The sequence below is a fragment of the Theropithecus gelada genome, chromosome 7a, assembly GCF_003255815.1.
Source record: "Theropithecus gelada isolate Dixy chromosome 7a, Tgel_1.0, whole genome shotgun sequence".
NCBI lineage: Eukaryota > Metazoa > Chordata > Mammalia > Primates > Cercopithecidae > Theropithecus > Theropithecus gelada.
In genome coordinates, this window is record NC_037674.1 from 34,684,862 (window position 1) to 34,707,063 (window position 22,202).

At 44.0% G+C, this 22,202-nt stretch overlaps 2 protein-coding genes across 2 annotated transcripts in view; both read right to left on the reverse strand.

The window, feature by feature from the left end:
* MYO1E (myosin IE) overlaps positions 1–14,970 on the reverse strand; it is a 240,180-nt gene extending 225,210 nt beyond the window's left edge. The window contains exon 1 of the mRNA XM_025389516.1: positions 14,529–14,970. Coding sequence (XP_025245301.1) covers positions 14,529–14,531 — 3 coding nt within the window. The 5' untranslated portion in view covers positions 14,532–14,970. The remainder of the gene's footprint in view (positions 1–14,528) is intronic.
* LOC112627369 (translation initiation factor IF-2-like) lies at positions 13,475–14,895 on the reverse strand. Its single transcript, XM_025389523.1, has one exon. It carries the CDS (start codon positions 14,178–14,180, stop codon positions 13,632–13,634), a length of 549 nt encoding a protein of 182 aa, XP_025245308.1. The 5' UTR covers positions 14,181–14,895; the 3' UTR covers positions 13,475–13,631.
* Positions 14,971–22,202: the final 7,232 nt, after the last annotated feature.

Genomic DNA, 22,202 nt, shown 5'->3' on the forward strand with positions numbered 1-22,202 from the left:
CAAGGAGGTAATTTTCAATGTTAAGGCTCAAGAAGGCAAAGTTAAGCCTGGTCTAAAAGAAGAATTAGACTGATGGGATGGAGACGGGAGGGAACCGATTCCAGCCAGACACAAGCTAAAGATGGAGAACATCTAAGCCTGAAAGGGAAACACCAAGTGGATGAACTTGGTCAGCTGATATAGGTGAGTGCAGCCACACTGCAGAGGTGGAATCGTAGGACTTGGCAAGTGGTGGAATGTCACAATTCACTACATCTTAACTACAGCATATAAAATTCACTTTTGTCAACTGACACTTAAATACAACTGCTGCAAAAAACTAAAGACTCTAGACTCATAGCCCCAAACAAAGAGGACAGTGTCTCCTTGGCTCTGTAGAGCAGACATTGCTTGCCACATTGGCCTCCATGTTTGCTTGGAGAGTTGCTAAGCAGGGCTGGACCAAGGAGGATCAAGAGAGCCTTAGGGAGGAGGAGGAAAAGGAGAAAGAGGAAGAGGAGGATGAGGAGGAGGAGAGAGCTCCTTTTCGTTTGGTGGCCTTAGTTATGTTTCCTCACTTCTCAGCAGGTGCAAACTATGTCTCCCGCCTTCTCCAGCTCTCCTCATCCTTTCCAAGTCCAGATGAATGCTTCAAGGAGAGGATGGGCAAGAGGCCTTGTGGGGAAATAAAAGGACACTAGTTGGAGCATGTGTTTGGGGTGTGGGGGTGTGTGAGAGAAAGAGCTAGAAGGAAAAGGCCATCCCAGTTTTTCTACACCCCAAGCCCTAGCTCTAGATCATAGAAACAAAGCACAGAAATCTGCCCCAGAGTCCAGATATTAAAGCCCAGCAATATCTTATGTGCCCTCAACTATTAAGTAGTGATTTTATAATTATTATCAATGTATCCTCACTAGGAAAATAATGGGTTTTCCTTTTTTTTTTTTTTTTTTTTTTGAGACAGAGTTTTACTCTTGTTGCCCAGGCTGGAGTGCAATGGCACGATCTGGGCTCACCGCAACCTCCGCATCCCAGGTTCAAGCGATTCTCCTGCCTCAGCCTCCCGAGCAGCTGCGATTACAGGCATGCGCCACCACATCCGGCTAATTTTTTATTTTTAGTAGAGATGGGGTTTTTTCATGTTGGTCAGGCTGGTCTCAAACTCCCAACCTCAGGTGATTCGCCCACCTCAGCCTCCCAAAGTGCTGGGATTATAGGAGTGAGCCACCGTGCCCGGTCAATAATGGGGTTTCAATTAATTATATAAAGTAAAAACTTTATGTACCTGACTTATATTTATTTAGAGTCTGTATTGAATGCATTTTTCTTTGTGATCACAGAAGTATTTACCACTTTGAACCTCTCTTCTAATACTCTATTATGTTTGACTTTCAAACATTTCCAGTAAAAGCAGGTTTACGACCATAATTCCTGAACTGTGGGTCAAGAGACTTGTCTTCTAGGGACAGCTCTGCTATTAACTTGCCAAGTAACTGAGAGACTGAGGTCAGGCCACTACAATTCTCTGGAACTTATAGGGTCACTTCGGGAGACTATGAACCACATTGGGGATTTATGAATCTTTTTCCCAGGAAAAAAATCACATAAGAATGAACGTGGACACAAACAATTTCATAGACTACCCTGGAAGTGGTCTCTAGGATACTTCTCATCTTGACATTCCATATTCAAAGGTAGTTGGTCACTGAAAGAAACAAGGCTGGGCACAGTAGCTCTCACCTATAATCCCAGCACTTTGGGCCACCAAGGCAGGAGGATCGCTGGAGACCAGGAGTTCTGGACCAGCCTGAGCAACATAGTGAGACCCTGTCTCTACAAAATATATACATATATTTTAATTAGCTAGGCGTGGCAGTTCATAACTGTAGTCCCAGATACTTAAGAGGCTGAGATAGAGGCTCTCTTGAGCCCAGGAGGTTGAGGCTACAGTGAGACAAGATCACATACTGCACTTCAGCCTGGGTGACAGAGCTCACACCTGTAATCCCAGCACTTTGGGAGGCTGAGATGGGAGGATCACTTGAGGCCAGGAGTTTGAGACCAGCCTGGGCAACACAGCAAGACCCCATCTCTAAAAAGAGGAAGAGAGGAAGGCAGTGAGGGAGCAAGGGATATTATTTTCTACAGCTATTACCATGATACATATGAGTAGTGCCTAGGTAGAGCTGGGACTGTAGGATGGGGAACCAATGCTGTCCTGCACGCTAAGATGTGAATGCCAAGATATCACTGCCAGATCCTTCTGTGGATGACGCTGGGCCAAGCTCGAAGAAGTCCCCTCAGTGGCTGGAGATGCCTACATCATTCTATAAAACAAAGCCACTCCTATTAAAAGTTAAAGGGAAGCTATTTGCTTTGGTTCTCTGAGCATAGCTCTTCTTTCAGTCCAATGAGCAGTTAGTGTCCAGCTTTGCTCTATGTGAAAGCCAATATAATGTGGAGATATTGGCCGGGCGCGGTGGCTCAAGCCTGTAATCCCAGCACTTTGGGAGGCCGAGGCGGGTGGATCACGAGGTCAGGAGATCGAGACCATCCTGGCTAACATGGTGAAAGCCCGTCTCTACTAAAAATACAAAAAAACTAGCCGGGCGTGGTGGCGGGCGCCTGTAGTCCCAGCTACTCGGAGGCTGAGGCGGGAGAATGGCGTGAACCCGGGAGGCGGAGCTTGCAGTGAGCCGAGATCGCGCCACTGCACTCCAGCCTGGGTGACACAGCGAGACTCCGTCTCAAAAAAAAAAAAAAAAAAAAAAAGTGGAGATATTTATGGATGAAATGTTATGCTATCTAGCATTTGCTTCAAAAGAAACCGGGGGAAGATAAGAACAGTGAAAGCAAGATTGGTCATGAGTTGTCAATTGTTGAAGTTGAGGAATTTGTTTTCTCTCCACTTACGTTTTTTCAAATTTTTGATTGAGAGACAGAGACAGAAAGTAGTCAAAGTGAAAAATCAGTAGGTTAAGGCATTTTTCACGTCCTGTGCAAGTCCTAGGCATGAAGCTAAACTAATCCTACTCGATTCACATCTTGAGGAGCCCACAGATAGCACGATCTGTGGCTCACAGAATATGGAATCGACACAGGGTTATTTTGAGAACCATCTTACCATCCAAAAGACATGACTTTCAACCAAGGGGAAAAAAAAAGAATTTTTGTCTGTGTGAGGAAAGTCTTTCTCCACATGGACAGCTCAGAGGTGGGTGAAAACGCAGAACTGGGCAGCAAGAAGTACTGTCCCCACCTTAGAAGGCTTGCGTTCCCCTTTCTGTCCAGCAGGCCATTGAGCCCAGCATGGTTTGGCATGATGGACTGCCCTCTAACTTTGGGCTTAATGTAAAATGTTTCTTATTTTGTAAGCACTCTTATTTTGTAAAGCACTCTTTAGCAGATAGAAAAATTGTTAGCTTCTGCTTTTGCCCTTTTTTCCCCAACAAAAGATAGCAGTTTTAGAATCAGACTGAGTCTCCATCAACACAAAATGGACTTCAGCTCCAATTCCTCATGCCTTGGGAAAACAGCAGCAGACAGAGCAGGAGCCATGCTGGCTTCTGTCAAACACAAGGGTTTGGGGGATCAGCCAAGGAAAACTGGAGCTACCACTGAATCTATTCCTGCTTCCGTATATTCAGGCAATGTAGGAAAGTTGACAGAAAAAGTTGAGGGTGGGGAACTGAATCTGAGCCCTTGGGCAGTCCTCTTCCACAAGGACTCTGGGCTTGACAGTGTGACTTGCTTCGGCCAGTGGGGAAAATAGCAAGCATGATGCAAGCAAAGGTTGGAAAATGCGTGTGCCCTGGAGCTTGTACCCTTGCTTTTCTTGGGAACCCTGTGGTGTGACCACTACTATGTAAACAAGCCAGAGCTAGCCTGTTGTGACAAGAGATACGTGGCCAAGCCATCCAATGGTTCCAGCTGAGACTGGACCAACTACCAGACATGTGAGTGAGGCCACCCTAGATCATCCATTCCCAGCCAAGCCACTAGCTGACCACAGTGACTGAAGGAACCAGCTGAGACCAGAACTGCCATGCCAGTGCACAAAATCATGAGAAAGAATAAATGTTTATTATTTAAGTTACTGAGTTTGGGTGATCTGTCACACCAAAAGCCAACACAAGGAAAGGTGACTAAGCAGAGCTAAGATGTATTGAACATTGGGGGACATATCCCCTAATGACTCTTTATACAATAGTCAGTGGGACTCACTATTGATGTGACTGTATGTCAACTGTCACTGAAATAACCTGATATAGATCCAAAATTTACCACACTCCCTAATACTCATTTCAAGACAACGTTTGTTGTAATTCTTGGAATGCCACTGTATGGGCTTCAGGGGTTTATAAACCTCCTGAAGTTAAATGAAGAATTATATTTATATGCATTTTTTTGTCTCAGCTGAACTGAGAAAAGATGTTAAAACTATAGAGAATAACAAAGAAATATATATGTACAACTGCCTAGAATTAATAATATCTCATATTTTCTTTGGATTTTTCCATATACAAAGCAAATAAAACATTACTGACTCGGTCATCTCCCTTTCCTCTTTCTCCCTTCAGTATTTTGAACTTGGTAGGGATCTTTCTAGTCTGTGGATTTTTTTTCTTTTTCTTTTTTTTTTTTTTTTTGAGATGGAGTCTTGCTGGGTCGCCCACACTGGAGTACAGTGGAATGAACTCAGCTTACTGCAACCTCCTTCTCCCTGGTTCAAGCGATTCTCCTGACTCAGCCTCCCGAGTAGCTGGGATTACAGGCATCCACCACCACGCCAGGCTAATTTTTGTATTTTTAGTAGAAACAGGGTTTCGCTATGTTGGCCAGGCTGGTCTAGAACTCCTGACCTCAGGTGATCCACCCACCTTGGCCTCTGAAAGTGCTAGGATTGCAAGCATGAGCCACCATGCCCGGCCTATATTTTTTTAATAATATACACACAAATACATATATATACACACACACAAATAAATGTATAGACCCCCAAATAACATATGTAGTCTTATTTTGTGTTTTTGACATTTTTCTTAAATGGTTTCAGATATGCATCTTTCTACAACTTGCTTCTTTACCAAACACTACCCTTGTGACACCTATCCATATTGATACTATATTATCAAATAAGCCACATGAATTTCTCTTCTAATGAACATTTAGATTGTTCCTGTTTTGTTTGTTCTCGTGATCTGTGGAATGTTTATTTGTTATTATGAACACTGTCAGGGAACAGGTCAGTAGCTTCCAACATATTTTCAGAGGACTTCAGGACATTCTCCCATCCAAATGTTAGGAATCTCTGATAATATGATGGGGGGAAAGGGCAATGTCATCATTTTGCATTGATGCATATTTCTGCATTACAGCCTTCCCAAGTCTTGAAGGAAGTGATCTTTACTTACATTCTTATAATAGCTTATTAGATGCTTTTGAATTTAAATCTAAAATTTTCTATAAGGTCTGCATCTTGCTAAGACACTAAAAACGGCCCTATTTTTTTTTCATTGAAAATCTCTTAGAATCAGATAATACTGTCCAAAACAATCTGTTACCATGTAATATTATCCTAAATTGCTGTCAACATCAAATGGTGGTCACACCAAATAAATTCCTAAGACACTAACAATGTGATATTCTAATTTTGTTGTTGTTGCGTATATAAGAATTAAACAGCTAAATCTCTGTTATCTCATTTTCCTATTTTGTTATTTTTAATCCTAGTTAAGATTAGAGAGCCTTCTAGTACGACTTTCTTTTACTTTTTTTTTTTTTTTTTTTTTTGAGACAGAGTCTCGCTCTATCACCCAGGCTGGAGTACAGTGGCACAATCTCAGCTCACTGCAAACTCAGCCTCCCGGGTTCACGCCATTCTCCTGCCTTAGCCTCCTGAGTAGCTGGGACTACAGGTGCCCGCCACCACGCCCAGCTAATTTTTTGTATTTTTAGTACAGACGGGGTTTCACATGTTAGCCAGGATGGTCTCGATCTCCTGACCTCACGATCCACCTGCCTCAGCCTGCCAAAGTGCTGAGATTACAGGTGTGAGCCACCACGCCCGGCCGACTTTCTCTTACTTTTATGCTTGTTCTCGCTATGACATCTTCTAGTCTCTATGGCAAAGTCCCAAAGTAAGGAAATTAAAACGCAGAACACTACTACTCATAACAGATAATGTTTTTAAGTCTAAATTATCCCACCCTGGTATTACTGAATAAAATCAACCAAAATTGATGATTTTCTATCAGCCTTACCTTCCTTCAGGAGTATGTGAAATAATGAAAAATTATACAAATACTTGGACTTGGTATTGTCAAATTTATAAATAATTTATTGAATTGCTTTTGAAAGAGCATGGACTTAGCAGATCTGGTTGGTTACATACAAATTGTGTGGCCCTGAATAATTCCCCTCCCATCACTAGACTTTGATTTTCTTACCTGCAAAATGGCAATGAAAACCAACACTGGTGCTAGAATGAAATGAAATCATGTATATGGAAACCTTTTGTTATTTCTCCACTATACGGGGAGCTTCTCATAAGCAGAGGCAGAGCCTAATTAATCTTTTTGGAGACAGAATCTTGCTCTGTCACCCAGACTGGAGTGCAGTGGCATGATCTTGGTTCACTGCAACCTCCACCTCCCATTTCAAGTGATTCTCCTGCCTCAGTCTCCTGAGTAGCTGGGATTACAGGTGCCCACCACCCCGCCCAGCTAATTTTTTTGTATTTTTAGTAGAGACAGGGGCTTCAACACGTTGGCCAGGCTGGTCTCGAACTCCTGACCTCAAGTGATCTGCCCTCCTCGGCCTCGCAAAGTGCTGGGATAACAGGCCTGAGCCACTGTGCCCAGGCCTAATTCACCAAGCCTGTATGCTAACCTCCTTTGCCATGGCAATGTCTTCTCTCCACTTTGGGATTCAAAGCTCTCCATCTCCAACCACTCCCGTTCTCTGGTAGGACCAGCCATATTTGCCAAGGAAGACCCAGACATCTGAGTACCCACTGGTATCACACATTTGAGTGTCAATGCCAGAATCCAGGGGGAGCACCAATGGTAGGCACCTTTGGGCTAGAACCTGGGAATGTGGAGTATGCATCCCAAACTCACCCAAAGAGGGGGCTTCATATCTCAGGAGCCAAAGAAGATTAAGCAGCCCATTACTGACCTCTGCAGTTCTAGTGGGTGGAAGGAGGAACTCTCCCCATGCACACTTCTGGAGGAAGTCTCCATGCAGTTATGACACACAGTAGGTGATCAGGCTACATGGGATTATAATACTGCCACCAAAATATAATACACTTATCAAGAAAAAGGATTTCTAAAACAAGTAGAAAAATACAGAGCACAAATTGTATATTTGCCCCATAATTACAACCACATAAAAGCAATGTGTTTGAGGCCCGATGTGGTGGCTCACACCTGTAATCCCAGCACCTTGGGAGGCTGAGGTGGGTGGATCACTTGAGGCCAGGAGTTCAAGACCAGCCTGGCCAACACGGTGAAACCCTGTCTCTACCAAAAATAAAAAAGTTGGCCGGGTGTGGTGGCGCGCACCTGTAATCCCAGCTACTCAGAAAGTTGAGGCAGGAGAATTGCTTGAACCTGGGAGGCAGAGGGAGGTTGCAGTGAGCCGAGATTGTGCCACTGCACTCCAGCCTGGGCGACAGAGTGAGACTCCATCTCCAGAAAAACAAACAAACAAAAATGCAGTGCATTTGAATAGACTGGAAGGAAACCCAAAGACAAAAATAATTACTGTGTTAGAGTGTGGTAGTACTATGGGTGGATTCTTCTAAATCTCTTTTTTTTTTTTTTTTGAGACAAAGTCTCATTCTTGTTGCCCAGGCTGGAGTGCAATGGCGTGATCCAGCTCACTGCAACCTCCGCCTCCCAGGTTCAAGCGATTCTCCTGCCTCAGCCTCCCAAGTAGCTGGGATTACAGGAGCCTGCCACCACACCTGGCTAATTTTTGTATTTTTAGCAGAGACGGGGTTTCACCATGTTGGCCAGGCTGGTCTCGGACTCCTGACCCCAGGTGATCCCCCCAACCTCGGCCTCCGAAAGTGTTGGGATTACAGGCGTTAGCCACGGCGCCCGGCTGAATTCTTCTAAATTTCTTATAATGAAGTTAGTACAGTAACCTTCCACCTACAAGCAGACTTTCTTGAAAAGTCTGAGAAAGAAAAGTCTGAGAAAGTCTGGTCACGTCCAGACCCTTAAAGAATGATTTCCACCACTGTTTGGTAACAAAAACTTTATTCGACTGGGATCTAATAAGGTTAGATCTGCACTGGATCAGATCTACCTTGGATTCTGGCACCAGCTCAGCTAAAACATAGCTACGAGACTTTGGAAGTCATTTAACCTCTCTAGATCTCTCTGTGAAGTTAACGAACGGACTTAGGATAGAATTCTTAAGCTCTCTTCTGGGCTTTCTACAAGGTAGCCTATGTTTTACTTTCTGTAATGTAGCGTATGACCTTAAAGTGCTATAAATGACTTTGTAACAAACATTATCAGAGCTAAAAAGACCCAAGAGAGTGTGCCCCCTTCAGAGCAGTTATTATACTTATTCCAGGAAAGAGGGACCTGCTGGATACTGCATCTCTTTAGTGGGGCTAATTGTTCTGCCTTTGAGGCACAATGTAACTTCTGGAAACAGCTGAGAGGTATATGGTGTAAAGTCTGGTGAGTAATAGGAATGATCACACCGGGTACTAAGGAGTTAAAAAATAAAAAATAAGGCCTTCCCTCCTTCCCTCTTCTTCCCTTCTTTCTCGCTCTTTTTCTTTTGTGAGACAGAGTTTCACTCTTGTTGCCCAAGCTGGAGTGCAATAGCATGATCTAGGCTTACTGCAACCTCCGCCTCCCAGGTTCAAGTGATTCTCCTGCCTCCGCCTCCCAAGTAGCTGGGATTACAGGTGTCAGCCACCACACCTGGCTATTTTTGTATTTTTAGTAGAGACAGGGTTTCACCAGGTTGGCCAGGCTGGTCTCAAACTCCTGACCTCAGGTGATCTGCCCACCTCGGCCTCCCAAAGTGCTAGGATTATAGGCGTGAACCACAGGGCCCAGCCCTGTCTCTTTTTTTTTCCTCTCTCTTTTTCTCTCTCTCACTCTCACCCAGGCTGCAGTGCCGCAGTCACAGCTCACTGCATACTTGAACTCCTGAGCTCAAGGAATCCTCCCACCTCAGCCTCCCAAGCAGCTGGGACTACAGGGCATGCCACCACGCCTGGCTAATTTTTAAATTTTTTTTTGGTAAATGCCTGAACCACCACACCCGGCAAAAAATAGGTTTTATTACATAGCTCATAAATGACCATTCAAAAGTGCTTTGAACAACGACAATGACGTCATTCTCATGGTGGTAACTCAGAAGGGAGGGCCAACTTCATTCACATGTACGGTTTAAGTTCTATGGGTTGTCAAAGTCCATGTCACTATGTTAGGGCTGGCTTTTACAGTTGTACTTCTCTCGAGTGTGGCTGTCCCAAAGATATATGAAAAAAATACTTTGCTAGGATGCCCCAAAATCCTTTTGTCTCTGCCAACATAAATTCTGAAATTGAAATTCAAAACACAATTTGTTTAGCACTATCACAGAATGTGATTATAAGGCTGAGATGTTTATTTTAATATCTTCGGCATTTAACCTTTAACCTCTTATTTACTCTGTAAATATCATCTCAGCATGCTGAGAAAAAGAAAAAAAAATTTTAACTCACCATTAAGAAACACTTTAATCACAGATTGGTAAAAACACAAGTTGCTGCATTTTTGCAGGAAAAAAAAAAAAGATGACTCAAACTTGGAAAATCATGACTGTACATAATTCCTATATATCCCACCATGAAGTTTATAATACCTTGCACTTACACAGATTTAAAATATTTCTGCTTTTTGAAGCAGATAAAGAGCTTTCTCAAATTCCTAACAAATAATAAGGCCCCATACTTGTCTCATAAGGAAACACAAGGCACTATATGTTGTCTTTCACTGAGTCTCACCGGAGCTCTTCACATGCCCACAGTAGGCACAGAAGCAAAATGTTGTATTCCAAGTTATCAGAATGCTCACCACTGCTCATTATCTAACCCTCAGGATAACTCCTGAGACAGACCTCCAATTCATGAGATTCAACTGAGAAAGGAGTGACAAACAAGAAGTCCATCATGTGACATTGGAGGCCATGGCATTTTCAGTGGAGGAAGGAGTTGAAGGCTTGAAGAGAAAAGTTCAATTTGCAGCCTCACCACTCGTGGAACCATCCTACACAGGTGCTGAAATAGCTCCAAATAGTAGCAGCTGGATGCAGACTTTCCCCGTTATAATAGCTTAGAGATTGCATGGGCTGAAAATACCAGGCAGCTCCCTCTCTTTAGGGAGACCCAGTAGGAAGGTGCGGATGTATCAATAAATATTGAATGCCACTACTGCGTATGTGGTGAACGTTTAGTCATTCTTCCTGGTGAGTGAATGAGAAGAAGCACTGTGGTTCACAGAAGGACACCATGTTAAGACTTCCACTAAAGTGGCTGCAAACAGCTAAACTGCAGGTGTGTTTGGCTCCTCTGAGATGTTCAAGTCACATATAAAAATTGGCAGAGGCCGGGCGTGGTGGCTCACGTCTATAATCCTAGCACTTTGGGAGGCTGAGGCGGGCAGATCACCTGAGGTCAGGAGTTTGAGACCAGCCTGGCCAACATAGTGGAACCCTCTCAAAAAAAAAAAAAAAAAAAAAAAAAAAAAGGTTTGCAACCACTGACAAGGCTGTAGTCCTCAGCAAAAGTGTGGTGTGAGGTGACTTTCAACTTCAGTGAATGTCTGCTTCTTATACTTCTCCATCCCTCTCTATCCACTGCTCCACTCGTTTTCTCTCCAAGGAGATGCCTGGCCTCTCAAATATTTCCCAACTAGGACAGCCCACTCACACTTGTCCCTAGATAATGTCCCGGAGTCTAGGTATTTCCCTAACCCTTTGCCTCCATCAGAACTTTTTTTGTGCTTGATCCCATTCCTTTCTGGTTTTGTGTTGTTGTATTGTGTTGTTTTGACTAGGAGACTGCTAGCTATCTGATAAACTAATCAGTGGAAATCAAGTAGGTTACCTTCCCAGGAAACATTTGAAATGTATTCCAAACTTTCTAAATACATGCCATGCCGTCACCTAAAGGAACTCACCTACCTTATCATCAGCTATCCATCAGATTTCTAGGTTGTAAATCTATTCCTGGGTATTCTTGTGTGTCATATCTATAATTTACTCACAAGTATATGCAAGTAAGGAAAAGGGAACAGATCTTGAACATGTTCTGAGGTGATGGTCAATTCAGATTTGCTCAAATATTTCTGTATATGTAATGCACAGAAACCTTGCATTAAAATGAATCACAATTTCTGGATCCAAAGTACACAGCAGATCTAGAGCCATGGGTTTGAGTCTATCAGAGAGTCCAAACTGGTCATGGGCACAAAAGCTGAATTTCCTTTGCAGATGATGATAAGCCCAGATTCTCCGAAGGAAGCCTTAGATGTGTATTACGATTAAAGTCAACAGAGATTTTTTTGTACTCTGCTAAACAACCTACACTAAATTATAAAGATGTGCAGGGTTTTTTTTTAACTTCTTCCAGTCTCCTAAGGAAAAAGACACAAATAACTATTGCCTGGTAGTGTTCTTAGTTTTCTCAAGATAGAAAAGTGTCCCAAAGTGAGTTTTCAGGAGGAAGATAGAAGGTGAACTACAAGCTGTACATTGTTTTCATGAGTCAGAAAATGAAAATGGCTATTTTCCTTATGAGTCACAACTGAATGAGTCTTAGTAGGGCCTTGGGTACAGATGGAGAGCCCTCCTACTATGCTACCAGACTTCCTAAAAGACACATACACTCAGACACACACACACTTACACCGAAGAAGTCCACAGTACAGGTGCTCTCCCTACAGCCCAGCCAAGGGCCTTCTTTTTCTTCTTCTTCCTAATAATTTTTAACTGAAACAGGGTCTCACTATGTTACCCCAGGATGGTCTTGAACTCCTGGGCTCAAGTGATCCTCCTGCCTCAGCCCCTCCCAAAGTGCTGGGATTACAGGCGTGAGCCACTGTGCCTGGCTGCCAAGGGCCTTCTAATGACTGTTAGCCTCCATGCTAATCTTCAGCCACACCCAAAGAAGGTAATGTCCTTTCCCTTCCTGTTCTAAGCAGCTGAAGGGATACAACGTGGCCAGGCCTGGGCACATGTAGAACACAAAATGAAGTATCATTTGGCTTGCCGGAATCTTACATAAACATTAAATATTGTAACTTGGGTTTCTGATAATATTTAAGATGATGCTCTATTCTAAGGCAACTTCACATACATAATGAACAATTTTTCAAGTCAGGAAAGAAATGATTAACTTCGGCCACATCACTCTGGATCCAGTAGATCTATCAATGGCACATCTCCTGTTTCAGGACAGCCAGCTGTTTCGACTTTTCCCTCAGCGAATTGTGACCTCAGCAATCGTATCTGATGCACAGATAGTCGCCTGGCGGCGCACAACATGCCCATCTGTGCTGATGGCAGGGAGCCCATCAATAGGTAAGTCACACCTTGTCCCCGGATAGAACCATCTCCTTCCTAGAGCATGCCTTCTTCGCATGCATTTAACCAAACCTCTACTTCATCTGCAAGGGGGCTGAATTAAGCATGGTGTCCCAGGTTTCGGAAAAGGCAACCGAAACTATATTTCAGTCCGTTCAGCATGAAAAATGAGTTTAACCGAGGGGAAGTTAATTTCCTCAAGGTACCACTCAAGTACTTAAATTCAGTAAGATTCTTTAAGTTCTTGACATAAACACATTGATTTTTTAAAGAAATATTGACCCACGGAAAATGATTACAGCAATTCTCAAGTACCAGGACTATTACATTGCTTCAATTCAAGGGACCAGGTGCCCAGTGAGGTAGCTTCACCCAAACACAGGCCCAATGGGAATGGTTCTCTGCTGGGGTGAGGGGAGGGGTCCAAAGTAACGTGGAGTAGACTGACTTCTTAAACCTTAAAACTGGAAGAGGAAATTTAGAGACAAAGTGTTCTCTTAGATGGGGCAAAAGTGACTTAATTTTGGACTATGTAAAAAGAAAAGGCTTTGGTCGAGGATGCCTTGAAAAGTTTCTCGTTGAAGTTTGTTTGTAATCATTCTTTTGAATAAACAGCACGGGGCAAGGGGGCATCTGAGCTTTGAGTGCAGGTTTCGATGGGCCTCGGCTGCACCTTCCTCAGGCTGCTCATCGGATTATCGATTGTTTAATTAGTGTTGTGCTGGTTATCATTTTGACTTGGTTCTCTTCCACAGCCATTAGAAAACAGCAGCAAACCAGAAGAGGACGACATCATCCACCTAAGCAGGACTACTTGAAAAGAAGCAAGTGTGGAAACTATGAAGACTTGTAATAGTTTTTTTTTTTTTTTTTTTTTCTCTCTCTCTCTCTCTGATGAACTGCCTATCTCTTCAAAATAGAGTCCTTGCTTTTGTGCCCCGGAAAGAAAAGTACGCCACGCCAAAGCCCAAGGGAGGTGGCTAAGGTTATACAGGGAGGGAGGGGAGTGCAGCTGGACTGGGGAGGTGGAATAGCAGAAAAGTCACAAGTCAAAGAGGTGCCCCCTTCCATACATTCCCAAAGTGCCAAAGGGAAAAGAGCAACAAACTTGAAACTCGCGAGAGCGTCATTCCGTGCGAAACGTTCCCTGGATCCCCGAAAAGCCCCGGTCCCCTCGCGCTTGGGAAGGGGTGGGGTCCTCTTCGGGAGGTGTTTACTCGGCGTCCCGGGCGCCGAGACCTTCGGAGTCGGCGCCCGGCACAGGTCCGGGACGGCGTAGCTGCCGTCAGCGCCCGGATCGCCCCGGCTCTCCACAGCCAGCCCGCTGGCCGCCAGGTGCTCGCCCTACCTGGCGCCCCCGCCTGCCTTTGTGCGGCCCGCGCCGCCCCTCGCCAGGGCAGGCCGGGGACCGCCCCCGCCCGCGTGCCGCTGCCAGGCGGGACAGCTGCGGGCGCTGCCGGGCGGCGGAGCGGCGGCGGGGAGGAGAGGGAGTCGGCGAGAGGGTGCCCGGGGCGGGGCGGGCACGGCCGCGGGGAGGGCAGGGGGTGCCGCCAGCGGCTGCGGCGCGAGTCTGCGAGCACCTCCCCTGCCGGCTGCATCCCCCACGTCCCAGCAAAAGGAGGGGACCCCCTAGCGCGCCGTGCCCCTCGCCGCCGATGCGCCCACACCCTGGCTTCCGACAGCTGGCAGCCATAGCAACCCGGCCACAGAAAGTTTCGCGACGCAGAAGGCGACTTGGAATAAAGTTTTCCTTGGCCCCTCTCTCACTCTCCCCCGGCCCGGGTTTACGGAAAGCGGCAGGAAATCAGAGCTCGCGACGTGCCGGCTCCCGCGTCCACCTTCTCCACTCCTGGCCCGGGCAGCGCGCCCAAGGTGGGTGCACCGCGCCGGGGTTTCCTGCCCAGTCCCCCGGCCCGGCGTCCTGGGACGCGGCGCGGCCAACTCACCATGGTGACTCGCGCCGCGGTCGCGCCTCCGCCGAGTCCCGCTGCCGGGGAGCTGGGGCTGGAACGCAGTCTCCTGGGCGAACTTCAAAAGTTGGTTCCCCTCGCCAAAAACAGGCTCCCGACACCCAAGCACTCACAGGAGCCAATGGGAACCCAGGGGGGACTCCATCCAGGCGGGATCGGCGGCGCTAGGTGAGGGCGAGACGGCTGCGACTTAGCAGGCGCGGCGCATGCTGCGGAGGGCAGGAGCCCACTCGGAGCCGCGCTCGCCGCCGGCCCAGGTGAGTCCGATGCACTCGGAGCGTCCGCCTCGCTAGCCTGCCTCGTTCCTCTTTCTTCGGCCACTTAATCCGTACTCCTCTGGCTGAGTCTCGGCTCGGGCCGGGCAATCTGTCCATAAATGGAGAACTCAGCTCAGGCCTGACCAATCAGGGTTTGTTTTCGCAGCGTCACTCCTCAGGGAAACCGTAGTAGCCAACAAGCTTGGAGCTGCTGGAGTTTCCAAAGACCTCTGGATCCTGTAGTCCTCCTCCCGCGCCAGCCTCCGAAGAAATCTGCGGACCCAGCTCGCTCCTGGTAGCAAGGACCCGAACTGTAAGGAAGAAAACCCTCGTGAAAGAGGAGCAGACCTTTCACTTCGCTGCGTTTTAAGACGAAAGTTAGGATGGGTTTCGCTTCCAAGTTGAAGTGGCATGCATGATTTTCCCAGAACTTTTTTTAAGAAGGAAATATTTTATCAGCATAAAACATCAGAGTCGTGGCAGCAGCCCAAAGGAAATCCTTTTTCTTTCCTGCGTCTAGATTGTGAGCAAAGTCAAAAATATCATTTCCCCACCCCTCCTTTTACCTGAATTTCCTTGGAAAACAAAGGAAGCCTTCCGGCTGCTTTTTCTTTCTTTTCTTTTTTCTGTTTTTCTTTCTCTTTCCTTTCTTCTTTTTTTCTTCTTCTTTTTTTTTTTTTTTTTTCACATTTTGATGACAGAAAAATTGTTGCACGTGCAGTGGGCAGAGGGAAGGAGAGAGGAGAGATAGGTGGGAAGAAACCCCATCCAACCTCAGCCAACACATCTGCTGAAAACAATCAGAACTGTAAAAATGCATTATTACAGAGCGTCGAATTTCCCAGAAGATTGGCGGGGGGTTGGTGGGGGGGGAAGCAGAATCTCAAAATCAGGGTAGGGAGTTTGATTTTATTGTTCTGGAGGCCGAGGAAGTAAATTTGGTGGGTCTTAACAGGCTCCCTTCCTGGGATCTGTAGAAGATAAAACTGATAAACTTTAGGGCATAGAGAAAAAACTATGAAGCATAATGATATTATGATACTTTCTGAAATTCGGTTGAGGCTAATCCCAGCACTTTGGGAGGCTGAGGTTGGTGGATCACCTGAGGTCAGGAGTTTGAGACCAGCCTGGCCAACATGGTGAAACCCCTTCTCTACTAAAAATACAAAAAATAGCCTGGCATGGTTGTGCATGCCTGTAATCTCAGCTACTCGGGAGGCTGAGACACGAGAATTGCTTGAACAGGGGAGGCGGAGGTCGCAGTGAGCGGAAATCGTACCACTCCACTCCAGCCTGGGCAACAGAGCAAGACTCTGTCTCAAAAAAAAAAAAAAAAAAAAAAAGAAAAAAATTTGGTTGTAGCTCTTCACTTGACTATCTGAGCATAGAGTTAGAAAGGGTGTTAAACATTATCTTGTCTAAAAGGGTAAACAAAATGTTACAACATGGACAAATCTCGAAAATACCATGTTAAGTGAAAGAAGCCAGGAGCAAAAGACCACATATTATATAATTCCATTTATATGAAAGTTCAGGATAGGGAAATCTATAGAGATACAAAGTATATTAGTTGTTTGCTAGGGGCTGTGGGAGAGGGGAAATGGAAGTACTTGCTAATAGGTATGCATTTTCCTATCAAAGTGATGAAAATATTCTGGAATTAGATAGTGGTGATGATTGTACAAGTTTGTGAATATACTAAAAACCACTGTGTTGTGCTTTTTAAATGGGTGAATCTCATGGTGTGTTCATTATATATCTTTTAAAAGTTGAAAAAAAATCATATTGTCCAAATTCTTGTAGTAATCATTCATATAGTTTGGCAACAATATAATCGAATGTGTATTATAAGACAGCACGGCTAAACACTGGAGTTACAACTGGTCCCTGCCCTCACTGAGCTTACAATTTTAGAATGGGGAAAACAAATGATGAATTTTTTAAAAGAATAAATAACTACAGGAAAGAAGCAAGCATAATGAAACACAACAGTAGTTTTGTGCAAGGAACTGCCATATTTGGAGCTGCAGTTTAGGGTAGGAAATTCATCTGGTATGGTTATGTAGTATGAATTGGAAAGAAAACGCATGGCATCTGTACTAGGCATTGCCTAGGTACACACAGACATGATAAATTCTCAGATAAGTCTGACTCCATATCTCATAGGGGAATATCACCTTCAAAATATTATTGGGCCAGCCAAGCTCAGTGGCTCATGCGTACAGTGCTAGTGCTTTAGGAAGCCAAGATGGTAGGATTGCTTGAAACCAGGCATTCAAGACCAACCTGGGCATCAGAGCAAGACTCTATTAAAAAATTATAATAATAAAATTTAGCTGGGCATTATAGTACATGCCTGTAGTCCCAGCTACTTGGGAGGCTGAGGTGGGAAGATCATGTGAGGCCAGGAATTCGAGGCTGTAGTGAGCTATGATCATGCCACTGCGCTCCAGCCTGGGCAACAGAGTGAAGCCCTGTCTCAAAACAACAAAACCTATCATGAATTTTAGGAATGTATGAACAGAGGTTATCAAAATGGAAATGTCAGCTTACCAGTAACACAAGAAACACTACCTAAACCACCATCCCATCCATGGTCAACCCTGATTAGTAGTCAGATTGACATAGGCTTTGAGATATACCAAGGCATAGTTTCTTTCCCAAATATAGCCCAGGAATACAATGAAACACTGAAAAACTCTTAATAATCCACTGACAGTCAACTGACAATTGAACAGTCTTGGATTTATCAAAAACTACCTTGAGACTATTCGTCCATTATATCATCATTTCTGATTATTTTTTTAAAAATGTTTTAGTGTTTACTTTTATTGCCCTAATAATCTATAATCTCTTTCAAGTTTCAAGAGGCACACCTAACTGTAGTAGGCAGGACTTTGATGAAGATGTATGCTTGTGTTTATTTTTTATAATATATATGAGATTTTATATGCATATATGATTTATAGATATGATTATATATTTTATAATATATATGAGAATGAGACTGTTATAAAGTCATATATATATATAAAAGTAGTGCTTTATGTATTATGAGATTTGGTGACGCATAGACTTGAAGTCTGGTGTTTCTACTTAGCTGTGAGATCTTAGTTTCTCTGAACTTCAGTTCTCTTATTGATAAAACAGATTGATGTGAGCATAAAAGGAAATGTGTGTAAAGATGGTCAGTAAATGTGGATTCCTTTTTTCCCTTCATCCATCTCAGGTGTTCTAGGTCAGAGATTCAGAGCTGGAAACCTGGATGAGAATGGATAGACCATGGCCCCTGAATTGCATGCCAAGGGTAGGGACTGTTTGTGTGTGCTCTTTTCTTTAAGGAGTGTTAAGAGCTTTCATCAGATTCTCAAAGATGCCTTAACAGACAAAATATTAGAAGCCACAGCTCTTGATCATATTAGTTATGCTTCTCTTGGCTTTTGTTTCTGTTGTTGTGTTTTTCTTCAGGCATATAGATTAGAACTAAGCGTGATGCCTTAAGGCCAGAGGCTCAGCTTGGATTCTCAAAACAGAACCCACTAATTCCCAGTTTGAGTGTAGAATATCGTGTGTGGTCATATGATACAGCCTATGATTTCATGAAGAATCACTTCAAACCTGTTCCCGCTCCATCCTCAATTTAGGGAAGGTGGTACATTGTCAGTTTGGGCTAGAACGGCCTCTTACATACTTACAGCCTGATATCCTTGGGAGAGTCTTGGTTTATGCCTTTAGTCCAATGAATGTATTAATTGTACCCATCTTTCATTCCCAGAAAGGCCTAATTTGAATAATAACTTATATGGTCACCCTAGATTTCTGGCCAAATTACATTTTTAAAAATCCTCACTTTTTAAAATGAACATTTTCCCAATTCTGATTTCCATCTGTTTTTCAGAGGATTCAGTACTATATTGCCAGATATTTATTCTTTCTTTCTTTTCTTTTTTTTTTTTTTTGAGATGGAGTCTTGCTCTGTCATCCAGACTGGAGTGCAGTGGCGCGATCTTGGCTCACTGCAACCTCTGCCTGCCAGGTTCAAGCAATTCTCTGCCTCAGCCTCCCAAGTAGCTGGAATCACAGGCACCCGCCACCACGCCGGCTAATTTTTGTATTTTTAGTAGAGCTGGGGTGTCACCATCTTGGCCAGGCTGGTCTTGAACTCCTGACCTCATGATCCACCTGACTCAGCCTCCCAAAGTGCTGGGATTACAGGTGTGAGCCACTGCGCCTGGCCTTGATTTGTTTGTTGAGACGGAATCTTGCTCTGTCACCTAGATTGGAGTGCAGTGGTGAGATCTCAGCTCACTGCAACCTCTGCCTCCCAGGTTCAAGTGATTCGCCTGCCTCAGCCTCCAGAGTAGCGGGGAATACAGGCGCCCACCACCATGCCTGGCTAATTTTTGTATTTTTAGTAGAGACGGGGTTTCACCATGTTGGCCAAGCTGGTCTCAAAGTCCTGACCTCAAATGTTCTGCCTGCCTCAGTCCCCCAAAGTGCTGGGATTATAGACTTGAGCCCGGCTAGATATTTATTTTTATTCAAGACCATAGTAGCAGTGAAGTGGAAGCAAGTTTTAAAACTGTAAAACTCGTTCTAGACACATGATGGAGCTAGTCAGATGAGACTTTGTACATCCCTTGGCATGATTAATTGCATTTTTCTGGAGCTGAATGAAAAGGAACCAATAAAAAAACAAAACGAATACAAAGTAAAATTTTCTGTATAAATCTATCAGTGAAATAAATCATTGTTTATGCCTCTTGGAAAGCAGCAAGAAAATAATATCGAGCAATAAAACTAGTTTCCCTGTCAATACCATAAAAAAATCATTCAGAATGCACTCACAACACTAAAGTTAATTAATTTGGCTGGGTGTGGTGACTCACGCCTGTAATCCCAGCACTTTGGAAGGCAGGTGGATCACCCAAGGTCAGGAATTCAAGACCAACCTGACCAATATGGTGAAACCTTGTCTCTACTAAAAATATAAAAGTTAGCCGGGTGTGGTGGCCTGTGCCTGTAGTCCCAGCTACTGGGGAGGCTAAGACAGGAGAATTGAACCTGGGAGGCGGAGGTTGCAGTGAACCGAGATCCTGCCACTTCACTCCAGCCTGTGTGGCAGAGCAAGACTCCGTCTCCAAAAAAAAAAAGAAAATTTGTTAATGGGAAAATTAGGAACCTTTAACAAGACACTAATGAAAGAGAGACTTGTATCATTATCAGTGTGAAATGTCCTCTACAATCACTGTTTTTATCATAACACATATCATGTATTAGGTTCACTAGATATTAGCTACTAAGTGCTTAATGTACAATATCTTATTTAATCTTCCGTACGACCTTGTTAGCTCCATTTGCAGTTAAGAAACTAAGTTGAATCGAGACCATCCTGGCTAACACGGTGAAACCCCGTCTCTACTAAAAAATACAAAAAGCTAGCCGGGCGAGGTGGTGGGCTCCTGTAGTCCCAGCTACTCAGGAGGCTGAGGCAGGAGAATGTCGTGAACCCGGGAGGCGGAGCTTGCAGTGAGCTGAGATCCAGCCACTGCACTCCAGCCCGGGCGACAGAGCGAGACTCCGTCTCAAAAAAAAAAAAAAAAAGAAAAAGAAAAAGAAAAAGAAATTAAGTTGGGAAGACTTAAAGTAATTTGCCCAAGCTTTTACTCTGCTATCCTGCATCAAATACATACATTTGCCTGGCTCTGAAGCCTACACTATTACCCTTTAAGCAGTGATTGTGTAATAGAAATGTCCATCAGAAGAAATTGTCCCTAATGCAGGCCCAAAATGAATAGGAGCACACTTATTAAAACCCCGTGAGCCTTTCCAAACCAGAGCTCTCAGAAAAAGTGTTGCTTTTTAATGGAATATAAAAATTTCATTTGCATAGTGAGTTTAACTCTAAACACTTTTTCCCTCTAGTATGTTGGTATTGGTTTATAAAAAGGATGTAGAAGAGAATTTCACCAGTTGTATAATGTAATATGATGCTAGTTCTGATTAAGATAAAATTAAGGCCGGGCGCGGTGGCTTAAACCTGTAATCCCAGCACTTTGGGAGGTCGAGGCAGGTGGATCACCTGAGGTCAGGAATTCAAGACCAGCCTGGCCAGCATGGTGAAACCCCATCTCTACTAAAAATACAAAAACGTAACTGGTCATGGTGGCAGGCACCTGTAATCCCAGCTACTCAGGAGGCTGAGGCAGGAGACTCACTTGAACCCAGGAGGCAGAGGTTGCAGTGAACAAGGATAGTGCCATTGCACTCCAGCCTGGATGACAGAGGTAAAAAGATAACATTATTTTGCTGTAACAATTATTTTACTGAAGTAAAGGAATAGAAATGATTTAAACATATGCTTAAATTAGCAGCTTATTAAAAGCATGTTTATGTAGATTATTATATTTTCTCTGATTTAAATCAATATTTTATTTTCTCTCTTCCAGTTTCAATTTGATTTTTACATTCAGAAGATAAACCTTGATCTTCCTCCAAATCTAAAAAATTTGGAGTTGAAATAATGAGTTATGGTGGGCCATGATCTAGCAAAGAATGAGGAAGTCCATGGAAATGAGCTTTGCAGATAACTAAATCTCCTGTCCATACCCTGATGTTCTTTCTTTTCCCCATTCACTGTCAATGTTTAGTTTCCTGTTGGATTCTGTGTATTCTTATAAGTCATCTGAGCTCTTTGCTTCAACAAGGCAAGGCATGGATCAATAAATATGTGCATTTCAAAAAGTAAAAAATAACAAATCTCTGCATGAACCTTGCCTTTTGTCCTTTTTTCTTTTTCTTTCTTTTTTTTTCTTTTCTTTTTTTCTTTCTTTCTTTTTGTTTTTTTTTTTTTTGACAGCATCAAACTCTTATCTCCCAGGCTGGAGTGCAGTGACACAAACATGGATCACTGCGCCAGGCTCAAGTGATCCTCCCGCCTCAGCCTCCCAAGTAGCTGGGACCATAGGCACACACTACCTATAGCTCAGCTAATTTTTTTATTTTTTGTGGAGACAGAGTCTCACCATGTTGCCCAGGCTGGTCTCGAACTCCTGGGCTAAAGCAGTCCTCCAGCCTCGACCTCCCAAAGTGCTGGGATTGCAGGCATAAACCACTACACCCAGCCAAATCTGGTCGTTTTTAGACATGAAAACTTTTTTTTTAACTTTAAGAAAAGTTTTCTCTGAATGAAACCACACATTTCATTGACTTCTGAAAATACACTGAATGTCAAGCAGCTTTTGCTTTAAGACTCAAGGTTATTACCATAAATATTGATTATTGCACAGGATTGCACGAACCGAGGTCCTTGGGGACTATCAAATGAAATGACTGTTTGCCACTGTCATGGTGTTGGACTGCTGTACTTATATGGTTCTCCTGTCTTTTTATT